General features: G+C 42.3%; 1 protein-coding gene across 1 annotated transcript in view; it reads left to right on the forward strand.

Annotated features, from left to right (window-relative positions):
• LOC144685849 (PH and SEC7 domain-containing protein 2-like) overlaps positions 1 to 21949 on the forward strand; it is a 225679-nt gene that overhangs the window by 154858 nt on the left and 48872 nt on the right. The window contains exons 9-10 of the mRNA XM_078550800.1: positions 12782 to 12825; positions 15117 to 15307. Coding sequence (XP_078406926.1) covers positions 12782 to 12825; positions 15117 to 15307 — 235 coding nt within the window. The remainder of the gene's footprint in view (positions 1 to 12781; positions 12826 to 15116; positions 15308 to 21949) is intronic.

Below are 21949 nucleotides of genomic sequence, written 5' to 3' on the forward strand. Positions count from 1 at the left end.
TTCTTCCATATATATTCCCAAATATTGCAGATAGCTGTTTACGGCTCTTTTTGCTATCTATACTGCATTACTGTCATATGTCTTGAAGTAGCCTACTTCAACAGGAAACCCACCTTGCATCCTCACTTTGAAGCAGCAGCTTAATTTTTTGAACTATTATATTAGATCCAGGTACTGTACTGTTTCACCACTTGCTCACAAGTTCTATTTATGACTTCCATTGTTGTTTGCTGAAAAATATTGGCAGCATTTTGAAAGGCTGTTCTACTTTTTTACTCTTTATGTGGCCAATCACCTTAAAATGCTTATAGCTTTGAATTTTGACTGCAGTTCTTAACAAAGGCTAATGGCCACAAGATTTCCCACCCAGCCCCAACTCTTTTAGTAGCATCACACCAGGTTCAATATATCTTTACGCGGCATTACTACATCATTTTCAATGAACAATTGAAAATCATGTGAGCTCAGTCCAGCAAAGAAAACATAATGCTCAAAGTTAAAAAATCCTGCCACTTTAATGCCTGGACCATAAAGTCAATTCTCAGGTGTGAACATGATCAGCTGTGATGATGCCGATAGTGATCGTCATTGTTAAAACTCGCTCATGAATTATCTCCATTTAAATGAGTTACTGGAGAATGTCTCAATTACTACCCATGCCCCCACTCTTTCAAAGCTGCTGTCATCAACCCCTCCTCAATAAAAAATATTGCTGGCCCATCTGTCCTTGCAAACTAGCTCCCCATCTCCAATCTTGCGTTTCCTCTTCAAAGTCCTTGAACACAGTCTAACATGCCAAATCCATGCCATCATTTCTGCAACTCCTGGCTTAAATCTCTCCAATCAGGTTTATTCTTCAACTACATCATTGAAACAGCCCTAGCTAAAGGTACAGAATGACATCCCATGCATGATGCATTTTCTTCCTCGCACTTCATGATTGGTCTGCAGCCTTTGACATAGCGGAACACATCATCCTTCTCAAACTCTTTGCCTCCATTGTCCATTTCAACAGGACTACCCTTACTGTCTCTGTTATCAGTAAAATGAAATGAGGAGCAGTTTATTCTCTGAGTGTCGTAGTCTATGGAATTCTCTTCCACAGAGAGCAGTGAAGGCTGGGTCATTGGCTATATTCCAGACTGAGTTAGACAAATTTTTATCGACTAGGGAATCAAGGGTTATGGGGTATAGACAGGAAAGTGAAGCAAATGCCACAATAAAATCAGCCATGATCTTTTGAAGGGAGCAAGCTCAATGGGCTGAATGGCCTACTCCTGCTCCTATTTCTTATGATCTTATGATTTGCCACACATGATTTCCCTTTCCCAAAACCATGTTAACACTGCCTGATTTTATTATTATTTTCTAAATGTCCTGTTAGCTCCTTAATAATGGATTCTAGCATTTTCCCAATGATAGTGTTAGACTAACTTGAATACATTAGTGATTTTCCAATCTGCTGGGACCTTTCCAGAATTTAGGAAATTTTGGAAAATTACAAGATTACAACCAATATGTCCATTATCTCTGCAGCCACTTCCTTTCAGATCCTAGGATGTGGGCCATCAAATCCATGGGACTTGTGTAAGTCTTTATTCCCAATAGTTTTCCTAGTACTTTTTCTCTAGTGATCGCGATTGTTAGTTCCTCCCCTACTTTTGCCTCTGGATTTTCTACTTTTCTTGGGATGCTTTCTCTGTCTTCTACTGTGAAGACAGAAACAAAACATTTGTTCAAAACCTCTCCCATTTCCTTGTTCCCCATTATTAATTTCCCTGTCTCACCCTGTAAGGGACCAATGTTACTTTAGTTATTCTCTTCTTTTTAATATACTTGTAGAAGCTTTTACTGTCTGTGTTTATATTTCTTGCTACTTTTATCTCATACTCCAATTTCTCCCTTTTTATTATTTTTTTAGTCCTCCTTTACAGGTTTCTAAAATTTTCACAATCTTCTGAGCTGCCACAAACCTTTGCAGCATCGTGCATTTTTTCTTTCAATTTGATACCATCCTTAACTTCCTTAGTTAGCAATGGATGGTGCATCCTTCTTGTAGTGTCTCTTTCTCAATGGAACATATCTTTGTTGAGAGTTCTGAAATATCTCCTTAATTGTCTCCCACTGTTTATATACTATCTTACCTTTTATTTTCCCATCCTACATTAGCCAACTCTGACTTCATATCCTTGAAATTGCCTTTATTTAAGTTTAAAACACTAGTTTTAGACCCAAATTTGTCACCCTTAAACTGAATGTGTAATTCTATCATGTAATGAACACTCTTACCTGGACCATCCTTTACTGTGAGATCATTGATTCATCTTAACTCATTATACATAACCAGGCCTAAAATCCCCTGTTCCCTGGTTGGTTCCAGAACATATTGCTCTAAGAAACTGTCCTGAATATACTTTGAACTGATCCATGAGGCCACCTTTGTCAATTTGATTCATCCAATCTCTGTGAAGATTAAAATCTTCCACTATTGTTGCAGTACCTTTCTTATAAGCCCCTATTATTCCTTGATTTATAATCTGTCCTACCATGTCGCTACTATCAGGAGGCCTGTAAACCACTCCCACCAGTGACTTCTTTCCTTTGCTATTTCTTATCTCCACCCAAACTGATTATACATTTTGATCCTTTGAACCAAGATAATTTCTCACTACTGTATTGATTCTATCTTTTATTAGCAGACCCACCCCCTCCCTTTCTTCCTGTCTTTCTGAAATGTCAAATACCCTTGAATATGTCTCTGTAATGGCTATCATATCATACTCATTTATTTTTCTCTATGCTATCAATTCATCCATTTTATTATGATTGTTGTGTCCATTCAGATAAAGAGCCTTTAATCCTGTCTTTTTACCATTTTTCCCTACCCTGATCTTATTTGCTGTGCACTCTTGTGTTTGTATGCTCTGCCCCTTCCTGTCACACTCTAGTTATCATTACCTGCACTGCTACCCTGCATTATTGCCTTTCTCTTTAACCTTCTAAATCTCTCCTCACGTAAACCCTCCCCGCTACCCACAACCTTCTACAGCTCTAGTTATACAGTTCACCAGCACATTGGTCTCGGTATGGTTCAGGTGAAAGCTGTCTCAACGGTACACCTCCTTCTTTCCCCAGTACTAGTGCCAGTGCCCATGAATCGAAACCCATACTTCCCGCACCAATCTCTGATCCATGAATTAAACTCTAATCTTGTTTATCTCATGCCAGTTTGCTCATGGCTCAAGTAGTAATCCAGAGATGATTACCTTTTATTTTTATTCATTCCTAGGATGTGGGCTTCGCTGGCTCGGCTAGCATTTATTGCCTATCCCTAGTTGCCCTTGAGAAGGATGTGGTTTCTTGAATTGCTGCAGTCCATTTGGTGTAGTTATACCCACAGTGCTGTTAGGAAGGGAGCTCCAGCATTTTGACCCAGCGACAGTGGAGGAATGGTGAGATAACTTGGAGGGGAACTTCCAGTTGGTGGTTTTCCCATGTATCTGCTGCCCTTGTCCTTCTATATGGCAGTGGTCGTGGGTTTGGAAGGTGATGCCTAAGGATCCTTGGTGAATTCCTGCAGTGCACCTTGTAGATGGAACACACTGCTGCTACTGTGCATCAATGGTGGAGGGAGTGAATGTTTTTGGATGTGGTGCCAATCAAGCGGGCTGCTTTGTCCTGGACGGTGTCAAGCTTCTTGAGTGTTGTGGGAGCTGCACTCATCCAGGCAAGTGGGGAGTATTCCATCACACTTCTGACTTCTGCCTTGTAGATAGTGGACAGGTTTTGGGGAGTCAGGAGGTGAGTTACTTGTCGCAGGATTCCTAGCCTCTGACCTGCTCTTGTATCCACAGTATTTATATGGCTAGTACAATTCAGTTTGTGGTCAATGGTAACCCCCAGGATGTTGATAGGGGGGATTCAGTGATGGTAATGCCATTGAACCTCAAGGGGTGATGGTTAGATTATTTCTTGTTGGAGATGGTCATTGTCTGGCACTTGCGTGGGGTGAATGTTACTTTCCACTTGTCAGTCCAAGCTTGGATATTGTCCAGGTCTTGCTGCATGGACTACTTCAGTATCTGAGTAGTCATGAATGATGCTGAATATTGTGCAAACATCACCACTTCTGACCTTATGATGGAAGGAAGGTCATTGATGAAGCAGCTGAAGATGGTTGAGCTGAGGACAGTACCCTGAGGAACTCCTGCAGTGATGTCCTGGAGCTGAGATGATTGACCTCCAACCACCACAACCATCTTCCTTTATGCTAGGTATGACTCCAACCAGTGGAGCCCTACCGCCTGATTCCCATTGACTTCAGTTTTGCTAAGGCTCCTTGATGCCACACTCGGTCAAATGCAGCCTTGATGTCAGGGGCAGTCACTCTCACCTCACCTTGGGAATTCAGCTCTTCTGTCCATGTTTGAACCAAGGGTGTAATGAGGTCAGGAGCCGATGGCCCTGGCGGAAACCAAATGGGGCGTCAGTGGGCAGGTTATTTTTAAGCAAGTACTGCTTGATAGCACTGTTGATGACCCCTTTCATCACTCTACTGATGATAGAGAGTAGATTGACGGGTTGGTAATTGGCTGGGTTGCATTTGTCCTGCTTTTTGTGTACAGGACATATCTGGGCAATTTTCCACATAGCCGGGTAGATGCCAGTGTTATAGCTGTACTGGAACAGCTTGGCTAGGGCACGGCAAGTTCTGGAGCACAAGCCTTCAGTACTATTGCTGGAATATTGTCAGGGCCCATAGCCTTTGCAGTATCCAGTGCCTTCAGCCGTTTCTTGATATCACGTGGAGTGAATTGAATTGGCTGAAGACTGGCATCTGTGATGCTGGGGACCTCCAGAGGAGGCTAAGATGGATCATCCACTTGGCACTTGTGGCTGAAGATTGTAGTAAAAACTTCAGCCTTATCTTTTGCACTGATGTGCTGGGCTCCCCCATCATTGACAATGGGGATATTTGTGGAGCCTCCTCCAGTGAGTTGTTTAATTGCCCACCACCATACCTGACTGGATGTGACAGGACTGCAGAGCTTAGATCTGATCCGTTGGTTGTGGGATCACTTAGCTCTGTCTCTCACTTGCTGCTTTTGCTGTTTGGTACGCAAGTAATCCTGTGTTATACCTTCATCAGATTGACACCTCATTTTTAGGTATGCGTGGTGTTGCACCTGGTATGCCCTCCTGCACTCTTCATTGAGCCAAGGTTGATCCCCTGGCTTGATGGTAATGGTAGAGTGGGGGATATGCTGGGCCATGAGGTTTCAGATTGTGTTCAAGTACAATTCTGCTGCTGCTGATGGCTCACAGCGCCTCGTGGATGTTCAGTCTTGAGTTGCTAAATCTGTTCGAAATCTGTCCCGGTTAGCACAGTGGTAGTGCCACACAACACGATGGAGGGTATCCTCAATGTGAAGGCAGGACTTTGTCTTCACAATGACTGTGCGGTGGTCACTCCTACCAATACTGTCATGGACAGATGCATCTGTAGCAGGCAGGTTGGTGAAGATGAGGTCAAGTATGTTTCTCCCCCTTGTTGGTTTCCTCACCACCGTCCACAGACCCAGATTAGCAGCTATGTCCTTTAGGACTCAGCCAGCTCAGTCAGTAGTGGTGCTACCGAGCCACTCTTGGTGATGGACATTGAAGCCCCCACCCAGAGTACATTCTGCACCCTTACCACCCTCAGTGCTTCCTCCAAGTGGTGTTCAACATGGAGGAGCACTGATTCATCAGGTGAGGGCGGTATGTGGTAATCAGCAGGAGGTTTCCTTGCCCATGTTTGACTGCATGGGGTCCTGAGTTGATGTTGAGGACTCCCAGGGCAACTTCCTCCCGCCTGTATGCCACTGTGCTGCCACCTCTCCATTGTGCCAGTGGGACAGGACATATCCAGGGATGGTGATGGTGGTGCCTGGGACATTATCTGTGAGGATGACTATGTCAGGCTGTTGCTTGACTAGTCTGTGAGACAGCTCTCCCAATTTTGGCACTAGCCCCCAGATGTTTGCAGGGTTGACAGGGCTGAGTTTGCCATTGTCGCTTCTGGTGCCAGGTGGTTCGTCCAGTTTCATTTGTTTTTTGAGACTTTGTAGTCCATTTGCTAGGCCATTTCAGAGGGCATTTAAGAGTCAACCACATTGCTGTGGGTCTGGAGTCACGTGTAGGCCAGGCCAGGTAAGGGAGACAGATTTCCTTCCTAAAGGACATTACTGAACCAGATGGGTTTTTCCAACAATTGACAATGGTTTCATAGTCACCATTAGACTTTTAATTCCAGATTTTTATTGAATTCAAATTGCACCATTTGCCATGGTGGGATTCGAACCCGGATTCCCAGAGTATTATCCCTGGATTACTAGCCGAACGACAATACCACTACGCCATCACCAGCATTTACTGCCCGTCCCTAATTGCCCTTGAGAAGGTGGTGGTGAGCTGCCGCCTTGAACTGCTGCAGTCCATGTGGTGTAACTCTTTTCGAGTTAAAACAATTAACTAAATTCCATGTGGTGTAGGTGCACACACAATGCTGTTAGGGAGGGAGTTCCAGGATTTTGACCCAGCGACAAGGAAGGAGTAGCGGCATTTACTGCTGATGTGATTGCCGTGTATTACACTGGTATCCACCAGGTCCCACATGCTGCAGCTGCAACACGTCACCTGCCCTGACGCCTTTATTGTGTTTAACTAATTTTAGGCTTCAAGTTTAGAAATATCACTCAAATGTTGTCTGTTGTTGTACCAACTAGTTCAACTAGTTAAGTTATAAATTTAATGCAATAGTTATATCTCTCTAGTGAAAACAGAGAGTGCTGGAAAGACTCAGCAGGTCTGGCAGCATCTGTGAAGAGAGAAACAGAGCTAATATTACGAGCCCAATATGACTCTTTGGAACCAAAGCACTCGGGCCTCATCACACTCTGTGCTCTTATTAGAGTTATTCAAGTTCTTTGAGGATGTATCTAGCAGGAAACCAGTAGGTGTAGTGTATTTGAATTTCCAAAAGACATTCAATAAGGTACCACATAAAAGGTGTCTACACACGATAAGAACTCTGTAGGGACAATACTTTAGTGTGAATAGAGAATTGGTTAATGTACAAGAAATAGAGAGCTGTGATAAATGAGTCATTTTCAGGTTGGTGAACTGTAACTAGTGAGGTGCCACAGGGATTACTGCTGGAGTCTCAACTATTTGCAATCTTTATTAATCATTTGGATGAAGGGACAGAGTGTATTGTAGTCAGATTTGCTGTTACAAAAATAGGTAGGAAAGCAAATTATGAGGAGGACATAAGTGGGCTGCAAATGGACATAGGTAGGTTAAGTGAGTGGGCAAAAATTTGGCAGATGGAGTATAATGTGGGAAAATGTGAGATTATCTGCTTTAGTAGGAAGAATAGAAAAGCAGAATATTATTTAAATGGAGAGAGATTACAGATGCTGCGGTAAGGAATCTGGGTGCCCTTGTAAATGAATCACAAAAATTAGCATGCAGGTACAGCAAGTAATTAGGAAGTCAAATGTAATGTTGGCCTTTATGGCAAGGATGATGGAGTATATAAATAAGGAAGTCTTGTTACAACTGGACAGGATGTTGGTGAGGTAATACCTAGACTATTGCTTACTGTTTTGGTCTCCTTGTTTAAGGCAGGATGTATTTGCATTGGAGGCAATTCAGAGAAGGTTGACTAGGTTTCTTCCTGGGATAAAGGGGTTGTCTTATGAAGAAAGGTTGAGAAAGTTTGGCCTATAATCATTGGCGTTTATAGGAATGAGATGTGATCTTATTAAATCATATAAAATTCTGAGGGGGATTCACACGGTAGATGCTGAGGGGATGTTTTCCCTCATGGAGGATTCTAGAACTAGGGTCATAGTCTTACAATAAGGGGACACCCATTTAAGATGGAGATGAGAAGAAGGTTCGTTGCTCAGAGGGTCGGTAATCTTTGGATTACCAGAGAGCTGGGTGATTGTACCTGTTCAAGGCTAAATTAGACAGATTTTTGACCTACAAAGGAGTCAAAGATTATGGGAGGCAGGCAGGAAAGTGGAGACAAAGCAGCCATGATTTTATTGAATGGCAGAGCAGGCTCAAGGGGCCAAAAAGCTACTCTTGCATCTCTTTCTTATGTTCTTATGATTGTTCACAACCTCGGCTTCCTATTCAACACTGAACCAAGCTTCCAACCTTCATCACAAAGATAAACTACTTCCATCTTCATAATAGTGCCTGCCTCTGCCCTTGCCTCAAGCTTACTGTTTCAGAAACCCCCATCAATACCAACCTCAAGATTGTTACAGTGCTTTTGTGGATCGCCACCCATCCTCCACTCTCTGGGCAGAATTTTGCCCTTGGGCGGGCGGGCCCCACTGGCTCAGTGACGGGCGGGCAGCCAATTGCCGCCGCCGAAATGGGACCAGCCACCATTTTAAGTGGGCGGGCCAGTTAAGGCCCGCCCGACGGGAAGCACTATGCGCTTCCTGTGCGGGGGGGGGAGGGATTCCCCAACTGTCAGAATGCGCTCTTTCGCACATGCGCGTGAAAGAGTGCACTGCTCCCTGAGACTAAGTGCTGTCTCAGGGAGATCACTGAAAGGCTGGCAAATATAAAAAATAGAACAATAAAAAATTCATTAACATGTCCCCCTCATGTGAAAATGTCACACGAAATGGGACATGTTAATGAAATAAACAAAAACTTTATTAAACTTTTTTAAAACCGCTATCAAACCTCATCCTACCACTGGATGAGGTTTGTAAAAAAAGTCACCTACCCGCCTGCCCGTTGGGTCCGTGCGCCGAGCCAAATTTTGCACGGGCCCCTCAAAATCGTCGACGATTGGCAAGTTAAGGGCCTTAATAGGCCTTTAATTAATGGCGGGCACGTGTCCCGCTGCATAGCGTGCCCGCCGACCAAAATATCGCGATGCCACGCGCTGATGTCGGGATGCTCGCGCGACATTTTAAGCCATCCGCACGCCATCCAGAAGATTCTGCCCTCTGTAAATTTTAGCTCATCCAAACCTCTGAACTGACTACTATTCTTCAATATAACTAGCAAATAGTTATGTATCTTTAAAAGTAATTTTTAGAAGTTTAAAATCAGGCTACTCACAGGTGATGGAGAGACACTGTAATTAAAATCGAATATCTTGTTTGTCATAAGCCTATTTTCATTTGTATTAATTAAACTGCACTTAGTAAGCACTTTTAAATATCTGGCATTTCATAGAGCCTCACCTCAAGCAATGATCGGAAGGAAGAGGAGAAATTGTTGAGAATTTTTTAAGAAGTCTACTTATGGTACTTGAATATGACATCACACAGCCAATAAGGTCTGGAATTTCTGCTCAGTTATACTTTTTTTTTTGGCGTATTTCAGCCGAAATCAATGCTACTGGTGCAGAAGACTGCAGAATTTTAACCGCCCAGTATGTTCAGCATAAATTGAGTTTAAATGATTTTTTGTGCTAGTTTAAAAAGCATTGTGCTGGAAGCAAGCCCTGCCCACAGAACTGACCACACCCCCAAGGTGAATTAATCACCTTTGAGAGTTTCTGCTAATTATACTCATTTGTGGACTGTTGAGGAGCCTCCAAAAGTTAAGCTGGATCTTTTGGGTGCAGGGACACTGACAGGTATGTTTTAAAAGCTTATGAGTATTATTTTTAATTTACTAAAAATTGACTACTGTTCCTCAATATAACTAGTAAATGGTTATGTATCTTTAAAAGTAATTTTTTGTAGTTTTAAATCAGGTTACTTGTAGTTGATGGAGAGGAAATGTGCTTAAAATTGCTTATTTTGTTGTAATAAGCCCATTTTCAGTTGTATTAATCAAACTGCTCCTAGTAAGCACTCTTAAATATATCAAGAAATATTTTTCTAAGCAAAATTTTGCACAATAACGCTGGTTTTATGACAGGTTTTGCAACTGAATTTGACAATATGCAACTGAATTTGAATGGAAACTCAAGGAAAGCAAACACATTTTAAACAAAAACAGAAACAGAAATACCTGGAAAAACTCAGCAGGTCTGGCAGCATCGGCGGAGAAGAGCACAGTTGACGTTTCGAGTCCTCATGACCCTTCAACAGAACTAAGTAAAAATAGGAAAGGGGTGAAATATAAACTGATTTAAGGGGGGGGTTTGTTGGGACAAGCAGCCAGTGATAGGAGGAGATATCCAAAATATGTCACAGACAAAGGAACAAAGAGGTGTTGAAGGTGGTGATATTATCTAAAGGAATGTGCTAATTAAGAGTAGAGAGCAGGACAAGCAAGGTACAGATAGCTCTAGTGGGGGTGGGGTGAAATAATACTAAAAGGGCATAAAAGGTATAGATAAACAATGAGTGGAAATACATTTTAAAATAATGGAAATAGGTGGGAAAAGAAAAATCCATAAATTATTGGGAAAAACAAAAAGGAGGGGGAAGAAACAGAAAGGGGGTGGGGATGGAGGAGAGAGTTCAAGATCTAAAATTGTTGAACTCAATATTCAGTCCAGAAGGCTGTAAAGTGCCTAGTCAGAAGATGAGGTACTCTTCCTCCAGTTTGCGTTGAGCTTCACTGGAACAATGCAGCAAACCAAGGACAGACATGTGGGCGTGAGAGCAGGGTGGAGTGCTGAAATGGCAAGCGACAGGGAGGTCTGGGTAATGCTTGCGGACAGACCGAAGGTGTTCTGCAAAGCGGTCACCCAGTCTGCGTTTGGTCTCCCCAATGTAGAGGAAACTGCATTGGGAGCAACGAATGCAGTAGACTAAGTTGAGGGAAGTGCAAGTGAAATGCTGCTTCACTTGAAAGGAGTGTTTAGGCCCTTGGACGGTGAGGAGAGAGGAAGTGAAGGGGCAGGTGTTGCATCTTCTGCGTTTGCATGGGGAGGTGCCGTGGGAGGGAGTTGAGGAGTAGGGGGTGATGGAGGAGTGGACCAGGGTGTCACAGAGGGAATGATCCCTACGGAATGCCGCCGGGGGGGTGAAGGGAAGATGTGTTTGGTGGTGGCATCATGCTGGAGTTGGCGGAAATGGCGGAGGATGATCCTTTGAATGCGGAGGCTGGTGGGGTGATAAGTGAGGACAAGGGGGACCCTATCATGTTTCTGGGAGGAAGGAGAAGGCGTGAGGGCAGATGCGCGGGAGATGGGCCGGACACGGTTGACGGCCCTGTCAGCTATCGTGGGTGGAAAACCTCGGTTAAGGAAGAAGGAGGACATGTCAGAGGAACTGTTTTTGAAAGTAGCATCATCAGAACAGATGCGACGGAAGCGAAGGAACTGAGAGAATGGGATGGAGTCCTTACAGGAAGCAGGGTGTGAGGAGCTGTAGTCGAGGTAGCTGTGGGAGTCGGTAGGCTTGTAATGGATATTGGTGGACAGTCTATCACCAGAAATTGAGAAAGAGAGGTCAAGGAACGGAAGGGAAGTGTCAGAGATGGACCATGTGAAAATGATGGAGGGGTGAAGATTGGAAGCAAAATTAATAAATTTTTCCAGGTCCCGACGAGAGCATGAAGCAGCACCGAAGTAATCATCAATGTACCAGAGAAAGAGTTGTGGGAGAGGGCCGGAGTAGGACTGGAACAAGGAATGTTCCACATACCCCATAAAGAGACAGGCATAGCTGGGGCCCATGCGGGTACCCATAGCCATACCTTTTATTTGGAGGAAGTGAGAGGAGTTAAAGGAGAAATTGTTCAGTGTGAGAACAAGTTCGGCCAGACGGAGGAGAGTAGTGGTGGATGAGGATTGTTCGGGCCTCTGTTCGAGGAAGAAGAAGAGAGCCCTCAGACCATCCTGGTGGGGGATGGAGGTGTAGAGGGATTGGACGTCCATCGTGAAGAGGAGGCGGTTGGGGCTAGGGAACTGGAAATTGTTGATGTGACGTAAGGTGTCAGAGGAATCACGGATGTAGGTGGGAAGGGACTGGACAAGGGGAGAGAGAAGGGAGTCAAGATAGCGAGAAATAAGTTCCGTGGGGCAGGATAATAATATATATATTAATATATATCATGATCGGTCTGCCGGGACAGTCCTGTTTGTGGATTTTGGGTAGGAGGTAGAAGCGGGCCATCCGAGGTTGGGCGACTATCAGGTTGGAAGCTGTGGAAGGAAGATCTCCAGAGGAGATGAGGTCAGTGACAGTCCTGGAAACAATGGCTTGATGTTCAGTGGTGGGGTCATGGTCCAGGGAGAGGTAAGAGGAAGTGTCTGTGAGTTGACGCTCAGCCTCCGCGAGGTAGAGGTCAGTGCGCCAGACAACAACAGCACCACCCTTGTCAGCGGGTTTGATGACAATGTTAGGGTTGGACCTGAGAGAACGGAGTGCAGTAAGTTCAGAGAGAGACAGGTTAGAATGGGTGAGAGGAGCAGAGAAATTGAGACGACTAATGTCACGCCGACAGTTCTCAATGAAAAGATCAATAGAAGGTAAGAATCCAGAGGGAGGGGTCCAGGTGGAGGGAGAATATTGGAGGTAAAACTCGCACAAATTTGCGTGTGATTTGAGCCTGTTTTTTCGATTGTGCCTGAAGCAGAAACTCCATTCTGTGACATTTAAAAAGTTCTTTGGTTTGTAGGACAGTAGGTTTACAAAGTACAATCAAAATTGAGTAATATGCCATTTTCCTGATTGAACTAACCAAATAATGATGACAATAGAAAATAATTGTTTGCTAAGCATATTTAAATTGTTCCCTTTAAATTCAACTTTATGTTTAAATACCCACTAATAAAATATAATTTCTTTTCCTTCAGGGATTGTATAACTCAATAAAAAATGAAAAGCTGGAGTGGGCTGTGTAAGTGCAACTTGTATTTTGTGACACAAAAACATTCTGATGCGTTTAAGTTGTAAATTGTCATAACAATTCAGTAAGAGTTTCAAGGCACTGTATAAACTTTTCTGCTTTCACAATACCAGTGGTGAACCTTACATTTCCTCTGCCTATGAAACTTGTTGTCTGAAATCTGTCCCTTGGATGCCGAATCACAGAATGATTACAACACAGAAGGATCTTATGTGGCCCATCAAGCCCATGCCAGCTCTCTGCACAAGCAATTTAGCTAGTCCTACTCCTCTTCCCTTCTCCTCCACCCTTTCATTGTAGCCCTGCAAGTTTATTCACTTCAGGTGCTTATAAAATTCCGTTTTGTAAACCTCGATTCAATCTACCTCCATCACCCTCTCAGGCAGTGCCTTCCGAATCCTAACAACTCAGTGCATTAAAAAGTTTTTCCTCGTGTTCCCTTTTGTTCTTTTGCCAGACACCTTAAACCTATTTCCTCTGGCTCTCTGCCCTTCTGTCAATGGGAACATCTACTCTGTCTAGACCACTCATGATTTTGAACACCTCTGTCAAATCACCTCAACATTCTTTTCTCCAAAGAGAAAGCCACAGCTTCTCCAAGCTATCCTTGTAACTGAAGTGCTTCATCCCACTGTCATAAATCTTTTCTGCACCCTCTATAAAGCTTTCACATCTTTCCCAAAGTTTTGGTGCCAGAATTGAATACAATACTTCAGTTGAGACTGAATTAGTGCTTTATAAAAATTCATCATCACTTCCTTGGTTTTGTACTTTATGCCTGTATTTATAAAGCTCAGGATTGCATACATATTTTTAACCACAGTTTCATACCGCCCTGTCAACATCAACTATTTGTGCACATATACCCCCTTTGTCTCTATTCCTGCACCCCCTTTAGAAATGTACCCTTTGTTTTATATTGTTACTCCTCGTTCTTCCTACTAAAATGTATCACCTCACACTTCTCTGCACTAAATTTCAATTGCTAAGCATCTTGGCCATTCCACCAGCATGTCTATGCTCTCTTGAAAACTATCACTACTCTGATCACAGTTCATAATATTTCCAAATTTTGTGTCATCTGCAAATTTTGAACTTGTGCCCTGTACACCTAAGTCTAGGTCATTAATATATATCATGAAAAGCAGTGGTCCTAGTGCTGACCCTTGGGGAACCCAACTGTATACCTTCCTTCAGTCTGAATAACAATTGTTCACTGTTAGTCTTTGTTTCTTACCAGCCAAATTCATATCTATGCTGTCACTGACCCTTCTATTCCACGGGCTTCAACTTTGCTGATAAGTCTATTATGCGAAGGAAAGAAAAGGAACCAAATCCTGAACTTTGGATCCCACTACCTCATGGGACATTCTGCCCCACGTGCCCAAAGATCTGCGGTTGAGAATCAGCCTGTTCAGTCACATGAAGACCCATGGCAGAAACTTGTGACCCTGAGTAGACATTATTCTCGAATCAAGCCACAGCTGATGATGACAATTCTGTGGCACCTTATCAAAAGCCTTTTGGAAGTCCATATAGATCATATCAACTGCATTACCCACAAAAACCGTCTCTGTTACCTCAGGAAAACCTCAATCAAGTTGGTTAAACACAATTTGCCTTTAACAAAACCATACTGGCTTTCCCTAATTAATCTACACTTTTCCAAGTGGCTGTTACTCTTGTCCTAGATTATCGTTTCTAATATTTCCCACCACTAAGATCAAACTGAAAGGCCTGTAGTTGCTGAGTTTATCCTTCCATCTTCTTTTGAACAAGGTTGTGCCATATGCAACTCTCCAGTCCTTATCTTAGAGTTAATTATCATTTGTGACCAATGTCTATCTATTAGGTCATGGAAGGCTTTAAATTTGCCATTTGACATCATAACACACGTTCTCTAGACTTATTTTATGCTCTCAGCAAACTGCCAGACTGAATTTCATGAGACCCCTGCCCTCATTGCATTTATATATATTTACTGATTTTGTGATCAGCGCCAGCCATGTTGTTATGACACCTGAGCTGGGAAATTCCTCAGAGCTGCTCACACTCTGCTGGTATTATGTCGCCAGAAGTGTGGCTGAATCCCAATTTACATGTGTAAAATGGTATTGTAAATGGAGATGTACTTTGAATTAAATTATATAATTACCAATTGACATGCATTATTGTAATGTGAGTATTCTGATATTAAAGTATTTTTGTTATAGAAAAATAAAAAAAGACTGTTTTATATTTCTTCAATAAAAGTGATTGGTGCTTCCACTCTTTTCTTTAAGAGATGAAGATGAGTTGAGGAAATCTCTGTCTGAGCTTGTGGATGATAAATATGATAGTTGTCCAAAAAAACTGACCAGAATAATTGATAGCAGTAATCCCTTCCTCGACATCCCTCAGGCATTGAATGCAGCAACCTACAAACATGGAGTTCTCAACCGTAAAACACATGCAGATATGGATGGCAAGAGAAGTGAGTATTTTCCAGTGTTGAGTTTTTACAGACCAGTTATGCAAACTTACATTCAACAGCCTAAATAAAGTGTTATTTACTTGAAAAAACCTTTTTGGTGACAATTGCGAAAATTGTGCCCACAGCCACACATTCCTGTTCCATTTTGCTTCCAGTCAGTGTATTTTGTTGAAAAAATTAGCCTGTACCATGAGTACGAAAATGTTTCATTTCAAAAGGATAGTTATTTCAACATAGCACCTTGCCAGTTCATGACTACAGGCAAACAGCTCCCAAAAACACTGCTTGGTCAGTTGAAATTGGCGTACTGGGCTTCTGGGACCTGGCCTACTTAAGCAGCTTGTCCTGTTGGTGGCTAAAGTGTCAGATATATTTTGTGGTTCTGGGATAATCTTACTTATTTTTTTTCTGTTTATTAGTTGCTTTTGCTGTGATCTCTGCTATTTCAGACTTTTGGGAGTTTTTGTTGTCAGCATTTTGCTTTGGTATTCTCGTTTGCTGCTTGTGTTTAAAGTGCACTGTATGTAATGGTCATGGATATTCCTTGCTGGCTTCTAAATGTACTGGATGCTTTATATTAAAGAGTAAAAAAGACCACCAAATGCATAACAATATCTGAGGTATTTTGCCCACATTCATCACTGGACAGCAGTTGTAGAAATACATTATCTTTAAAAGTGGGAGGATAAGTTAGTAAAGCAGCAATAGCAAAGAGCTGATGCTAACTTACATAAATGATTGATTAGGCTGGAGTTAGTAGTCTATCCAACTTTTAGGAGCCCTATTTCGGAAGGTGTGGGAGGGAGTGCAGAACCAATTTCTTAAGATAATGGCCTGCATTTTGTGGTCAGCAGCGAAAGAACAGCACTCACTGACTGCTTACAGCTGCCCATGAAATTTGTGCAAGCTTTTGTGTGCCAACTATTGTCATCAGGCATCTTGTCCAGTGCAATGGTCTCTACAAGAGGATCTGTTGTGTGTGTGAACAGGACAAGTGGCAGCCTGCCCTTCCAACCAATAAAATTGAAGGATCCTTATTGAGACATGCAGGAGCTAAAACCAAAAGTAGAAATTAGAATATTTAATTATTTGTAAAATAATGTATAGAAGGAAAAATAAAACAGGGAAAGAAAGATGGGATTAAGAGAGAGAGGTGAAAGAGACCGAAAGGGAAAGAAAAATATTTTTATGTGTCTCCAACAATAGTTAAATTCTGAAGGAAGGAGACTCCACATTTGTAAAATTAAATTTTCAATGCCAGGGGGGTTGTTTAGCAATAATTAAGACATTTCACAATGTTAAAAATTCACTCACACCAGACTGCACCAGCACTAACTTTTTTCGGCATGTTTATTGTTAACTAGTGGGTAATTTCAGCAATTTAACTTACTTACATGGATTTCAATGCCAGGTCTACTGGTGAGGTACCAGAGGAGTGCAGCTTGTGGAGGAACAGGGTAAATTAGACAGCAACTTCCCAAGTTAATTGCACATGTGGCAACTTAGAAGTCACCAACTGTTTTATTCCACAATTACTATTTCCACTGGCCAGTGAGGTGGTAACAAGAGGACTGTCTCCCAGACAATATCTAGCACAGGAACATCGTGGGAGAAATTCTGTCGTGTAGAATGCAGCACAAGCATTCCAAGTAGTAGCCTGCTGCAATGCATGTCCCAAGAGAATCAATGTAAGTTTGTGTATAGAAACGGTGCTACGTAAATGCATTTCTCCCCACTAGATTTTTATGTAATTTTTCATTTGTCAGTTTTCAGCTCACCAATGCATAACCCTTGTCACTTATTAATAGGAGCCTCTTGATATGGCTATGGTGCTGTGTCTCTTTGACATAGCCCCATTGTTATTGACAACCATACTGCCCGGCTGCTTGTGTCTGTTATCTTAAACGTCTTCAGTCCTCTGAGGGAGCTGGCTTTGTTGCGCAGCTGTGGCCTCCTTGTGGGAAGTATCTGCCTAATCTCAGCTCCTCCTGCCATTCTATAATTGGTGGATGTCCTTTGCAAATGACTAGCACCCTGTGTGGCAGCAGACCCTTAGCCATCATATAGGAGTGCAAAGCCCTCATCTAAGTTCACAAGCTGATCCACTAGACTCTGCAAGCTAGAAATGAAAAGCTGCTCTAAAGCAAGTTTGAAGTCTCAGTTGTGGCAGTTTTCCTAATTCATCCTGATTGCACCAAGGGCCGGATTGTCAAAGTAGGTTCGGGAACCTGACACCTGGATGAATTCTGGGTCCCAACTCTTTTTAAATTTAAATGCCTTAATTGGGCAAGAGATGAGCTCAGCAACCAATTAGTGACATCAAGCACCTCCAGGAGTCATGACCTGCCTGCCTGCCACCAGTGGCAAATGCAGGTGGCAGCCATGAGGGGGAAGTGCCACTGCCTTGCCAGCTCCTTTGAAGGCTAGGTGCTGGAACATAGAGGAAAATGGCCATGGATGCTAAGTTAAGGTACAGCACTCGACCCGACATTAGTTGGCCCATCTTTTAGACAAAAACAATGTGCCAGACTGTTCGGGTTTGTTGCAAAAAGCTTTGAAAATTGCAATCTCCACCAGACAGGCCCCTTAGCTTCATGGGTCATTAATTGGTGGCGAGTGAGATTCCCTTTCCCTCCCTACCATACCCCCCAACCCCCGCCAGCCATTTGAAAATCCTAGACTGCCCCGGAGGCACCGGGATCCTGAGATGACCTCCAGGACTCCAATTTTCAAATCACACCTGCACCGGGTCCTGACCCTGCAGCCGTATGAAAATCGAGCACTAGATTTGCACACACAACTTTACTGATGTTGCACCATATCACATGACATGCCTACTATGAGCATAAATTTAATGTGGGTTAGCACCTTGGCTTTCTTTCCATAAAGAATTTCTTGCTCATCTGCTTCACAACATATAGGCATGGATTATACAGTGCTATACCATCAGCCTTTGCTGTCATGACATCACTGAAAGTGCCAATTATCTCTGGAACCTGCATGCACACAGAATAATGTGGAAATCCAAAGTTACTGTCAATAATTCTACGCTTTTATGCACTGTTGAGATACCGCCCACCTTGCAATCAATGGGAAACCTTATGAATGCACAAGAAACTTCATTCTTAACGCTGTTAGCCTCATAGTAAAAATCCTTGCAAAAGTTAAACTTGTTTAATGTGGTGTGACTAGGCTTTCTAACAACATGCTAGCTTCATAATTACTGCTAAACACCCTCACTGGAACTGAAAAGCTAATTTTATATTTGGGAGAATGTCACATTTTTCAATTATTACAAAATTCCACATTTTAAAAAAAATTCTTAGAGTTAGTTTATATTGATATTTTAGTATCTAAATGTTCATGGAGGAAGATTCCATGTAGCGCAGAGTATTGCAATTGTCCTCGGGCACATCTTCACAAAAACATCCAAAGACTCTTCATCAAAGGATGAAATAACATCTCTTGGAGAAATTCCATTATTGCAGCACAGCAATTTGTTAATAGACCAGTCAATTTTCAGTCATAGAACTCCCTTTGCCTGTAGAAGACATGTAGGGAGCACATGACGGTTCATTAAATGAGCTGACTTTGGTGAATCTGATGGGATCAGCAGCTCCCCACTCCAAGTGCATGATACTTCCTACCTACTTATGTATCAATCTTAGGGTATATTTAAAACATTTTGGCAGGAGAAAATTGATTTATTTTGTTAATGATATACTCCCTTTGACGGAAAAAGATTGATGCACACAGCAGATTCTATTGTATATAGATGGTCAGTGCTTTGGATCCATTGCCTATTTGTCCATTATGCAGAGGTCTGAATTTGGCTTGATGAACTGTTGTGCATCAACCAGTCCTGATTATATAAATATTTAAACTACCAGCCCTATTAGAATAAGTATAAATTGCTCAGTGAGTGACTTAACCTCTCCTCAATGTCATCAGAGAGGTAATCCAGATCATATTATGAGCTAACATTTTATTAACATTTAGAATAAAGCAGTTCATCCTTTCTTAACAGTAATGGAGAACATAACACTGAGACAGTAATCGGACTAAAAGTACTGAGAAAACTATCATTAACTGATTGACTTAAATAGCTGGAATGTAAGATTTTAGGGTGTTGAGGCATAAAACCCTTCTAATTAAAATCTCTAAATTCTAAGTTCCTAATTTCTAACTCTATAGTCCTCAGTTGTGCCTGACCTAACAAGGTGCGAATAACCAGTATTTATGAATCAAGTAGAATTTATTAAGAATTTACGTATTATTATTAAAGCAGGTTTGGCCATGCACCAGCTCCATTGCTGCATGCTGAGGAAGGGTTTCATTAATTAATAAATTTAAAGGTTGTTGTGGGCTCAACCTGGATTTTGTGGTCCACGGTAAAGCAAGGGTGCTCACTACTGACCTCAAAGAAAGGTGCTTAAAAAAATTGTGGCAGGAATTTCTTCTTTCCCAATGGTAGTTCAAACCTGGCACCAAATCAAGGGATGTCTTTGTGTACAGGTTTAGTACAGGAACAGTAATATCAGCAAGCAGGCAGGGGCAATCAATCAAATTTACAGTATTCACACAAGGTGAACTAGGAAAGTAAAAGCATGTAAAATCCTTCACTTGTAATTTAAATTTTCAGATCGTGAAAAAATGTATATTAAGATATAAGTTAAAATAAACATTTTTTAAACTTAAAAATACCTTTTTAGAAGTATGTAGAATTATCATTCTGGAGAAACCTGATATACCACAAATTTAATTTTTTTTCATGGCCAGTAAGAGTGTTTAGCAGTAATTGTGAAGTTTGTACACTGTTAAAAACCCAGTTACACCTCATTCACCAAGGTGTAACTTTTCCAGGGCTTTTACAGCAAGACGAATAGCATGAAAGTGAACTACTCATCCATTCATGGTTTGCAAGGCAGTTAGCAGTCTGTGGGAACCTCTACAGCACACTTTCTGCATTATTCTGCTCATGTCCGAACTCTCAAAGTTGCTGTCAGTTTCAGTGAGGTAATGACAGCGAAAACTGACAGTTTTGCCATCATTACCATAGCAAAATCCAGGCCAATATATATTTATACACATGAAATTTTTTGGATATTACACTTTTTTAACACCTAATGATCATGCTTTTTGTGTTATGGTGTCTATGTGCTAAACTGTAATTGTGTAGTTCAATACAACTGCCAAAGTAAACAATTACCGTCACAATTATCTTTACAGTGTGATGTAATTCATTGTTGGATTTGTAGGCATGCCCTCTCTTTTGTCCATTACTTTAACCTGGTAGAACCTGCCTTACATCTTGCCTGTTTGGAAACAAATATACACATGCAATAACTGAAGCATAGAGGCAGGCAGTACCTGATATTTGTAAATATCTCGCATTGCATGTATAAATAACAGGTTCCACTATGGAGTTGCCCAAATAAAAGTCTGCTCTCAATCCACCCATGTGGAAGGAATTTAATGCCCTTCCTTGTGGTGAGTTTGGTCTCGGTGAGGCATTTAATCAGGCAGGAGGATGGCAAGTGGGGACCTGGCTGCCTTCCCACCACTGCCCCGATTAATCCCAGTGCGGGAAACCCTGGGAATAGCCTCTCCACCCCTGCGCAAATTGAGGCCCTTAAGTGTGTTTTTTTTTAATTCATTCATGGGATGTGGGCATCACTAGCTAGGCCAGAATGTATTGCCCATCCCTAATTGCCCTTGAAAAGGTGGTGGTGAGGAGCTGTTGCCTTGAACTGCTGCAGTCAATGTGGTATAGGTACACATTGTTAGAGAGTGAGTTACAGGATTTTGACCCAGTGACAGCGAAGGAATGGTGATATATTTCCGAGTCAGGATGGTGAGTGGCTTGGAGGGGAACTTCCAGGTGCTGGTGTTCCCATATGTTTGCTGCCCTTGTCCTTCTGGATCGTGGGTTAGGGAGTTCCTGCCTAAGGAGGCGTGGTGAGTTCCTGCAGTGCATCTTGTAAATGGTACACATTGCTGCCACTGTGCTTCGGTGTTGGAGGGAGTGAATGTTTGTGAGTGAGGTGCCAGTCAAGCGGGCTGCTTTGTCCTGGATGGTGTCAACCTCCTTGAGCATTGTTGGAGCTGCACTCATCCAGGCAAGTGGAGAATATTCCATCACACTCCTGACTGATGGCCCTGTAGATGGTGGACAGGCTTTGGGGAATCAGTAAGTGAGTTACTCACCGCAGGATTCCTAGGCCCTGACACCTCTTGTAGTCACTGTATTTATATGGCTAGTCCAGTTCAATTTCTGGTCAATGGTAAGCCCCCAGGATGTTGATAGTAGGGGATTCAGTGATGGTAATGGCTCTGAATGTCAAGGAGCGATGGTTAGATTCTCTCTTGTTGGAGATGGTCATTGCCTGGCACTTGTGTGGTGCGAATGTTACTTGCCACTTGTCAGCTCAATGCTGGCTATTGTCCAGTTCTTGCTGCATTTTGACATGGACTGCTTCAATATTTGAGGACAATGTGGCAAAGATTAGCGGTAGGCCAGAGGATTGGGAAAGTTTTAAACACCAACAAAAGATGACCAAAAAAAGAGAGAGAAAATAAACTTTGAGTGTAAACTAGCAAGTAATATAAAAACAGACAGCAAGAACTTCTTTAAATATATAA

Source organism: Cetorhinus maximus, chromosome 10 (assembly GCF_964194155.1).
Source record: "Cetorhinus maximus chromosome 10, sCetMax3.hap1.1, whole genome shotgun sequence".
Taxonomy (NCBI): domain Eukaryota; kingdom Metazoa; phylum Chordata; class Chondrichthyes; order Lamniformes; family Cetorhinidae; genus Cetorhinus; species Cetorhinus maximus.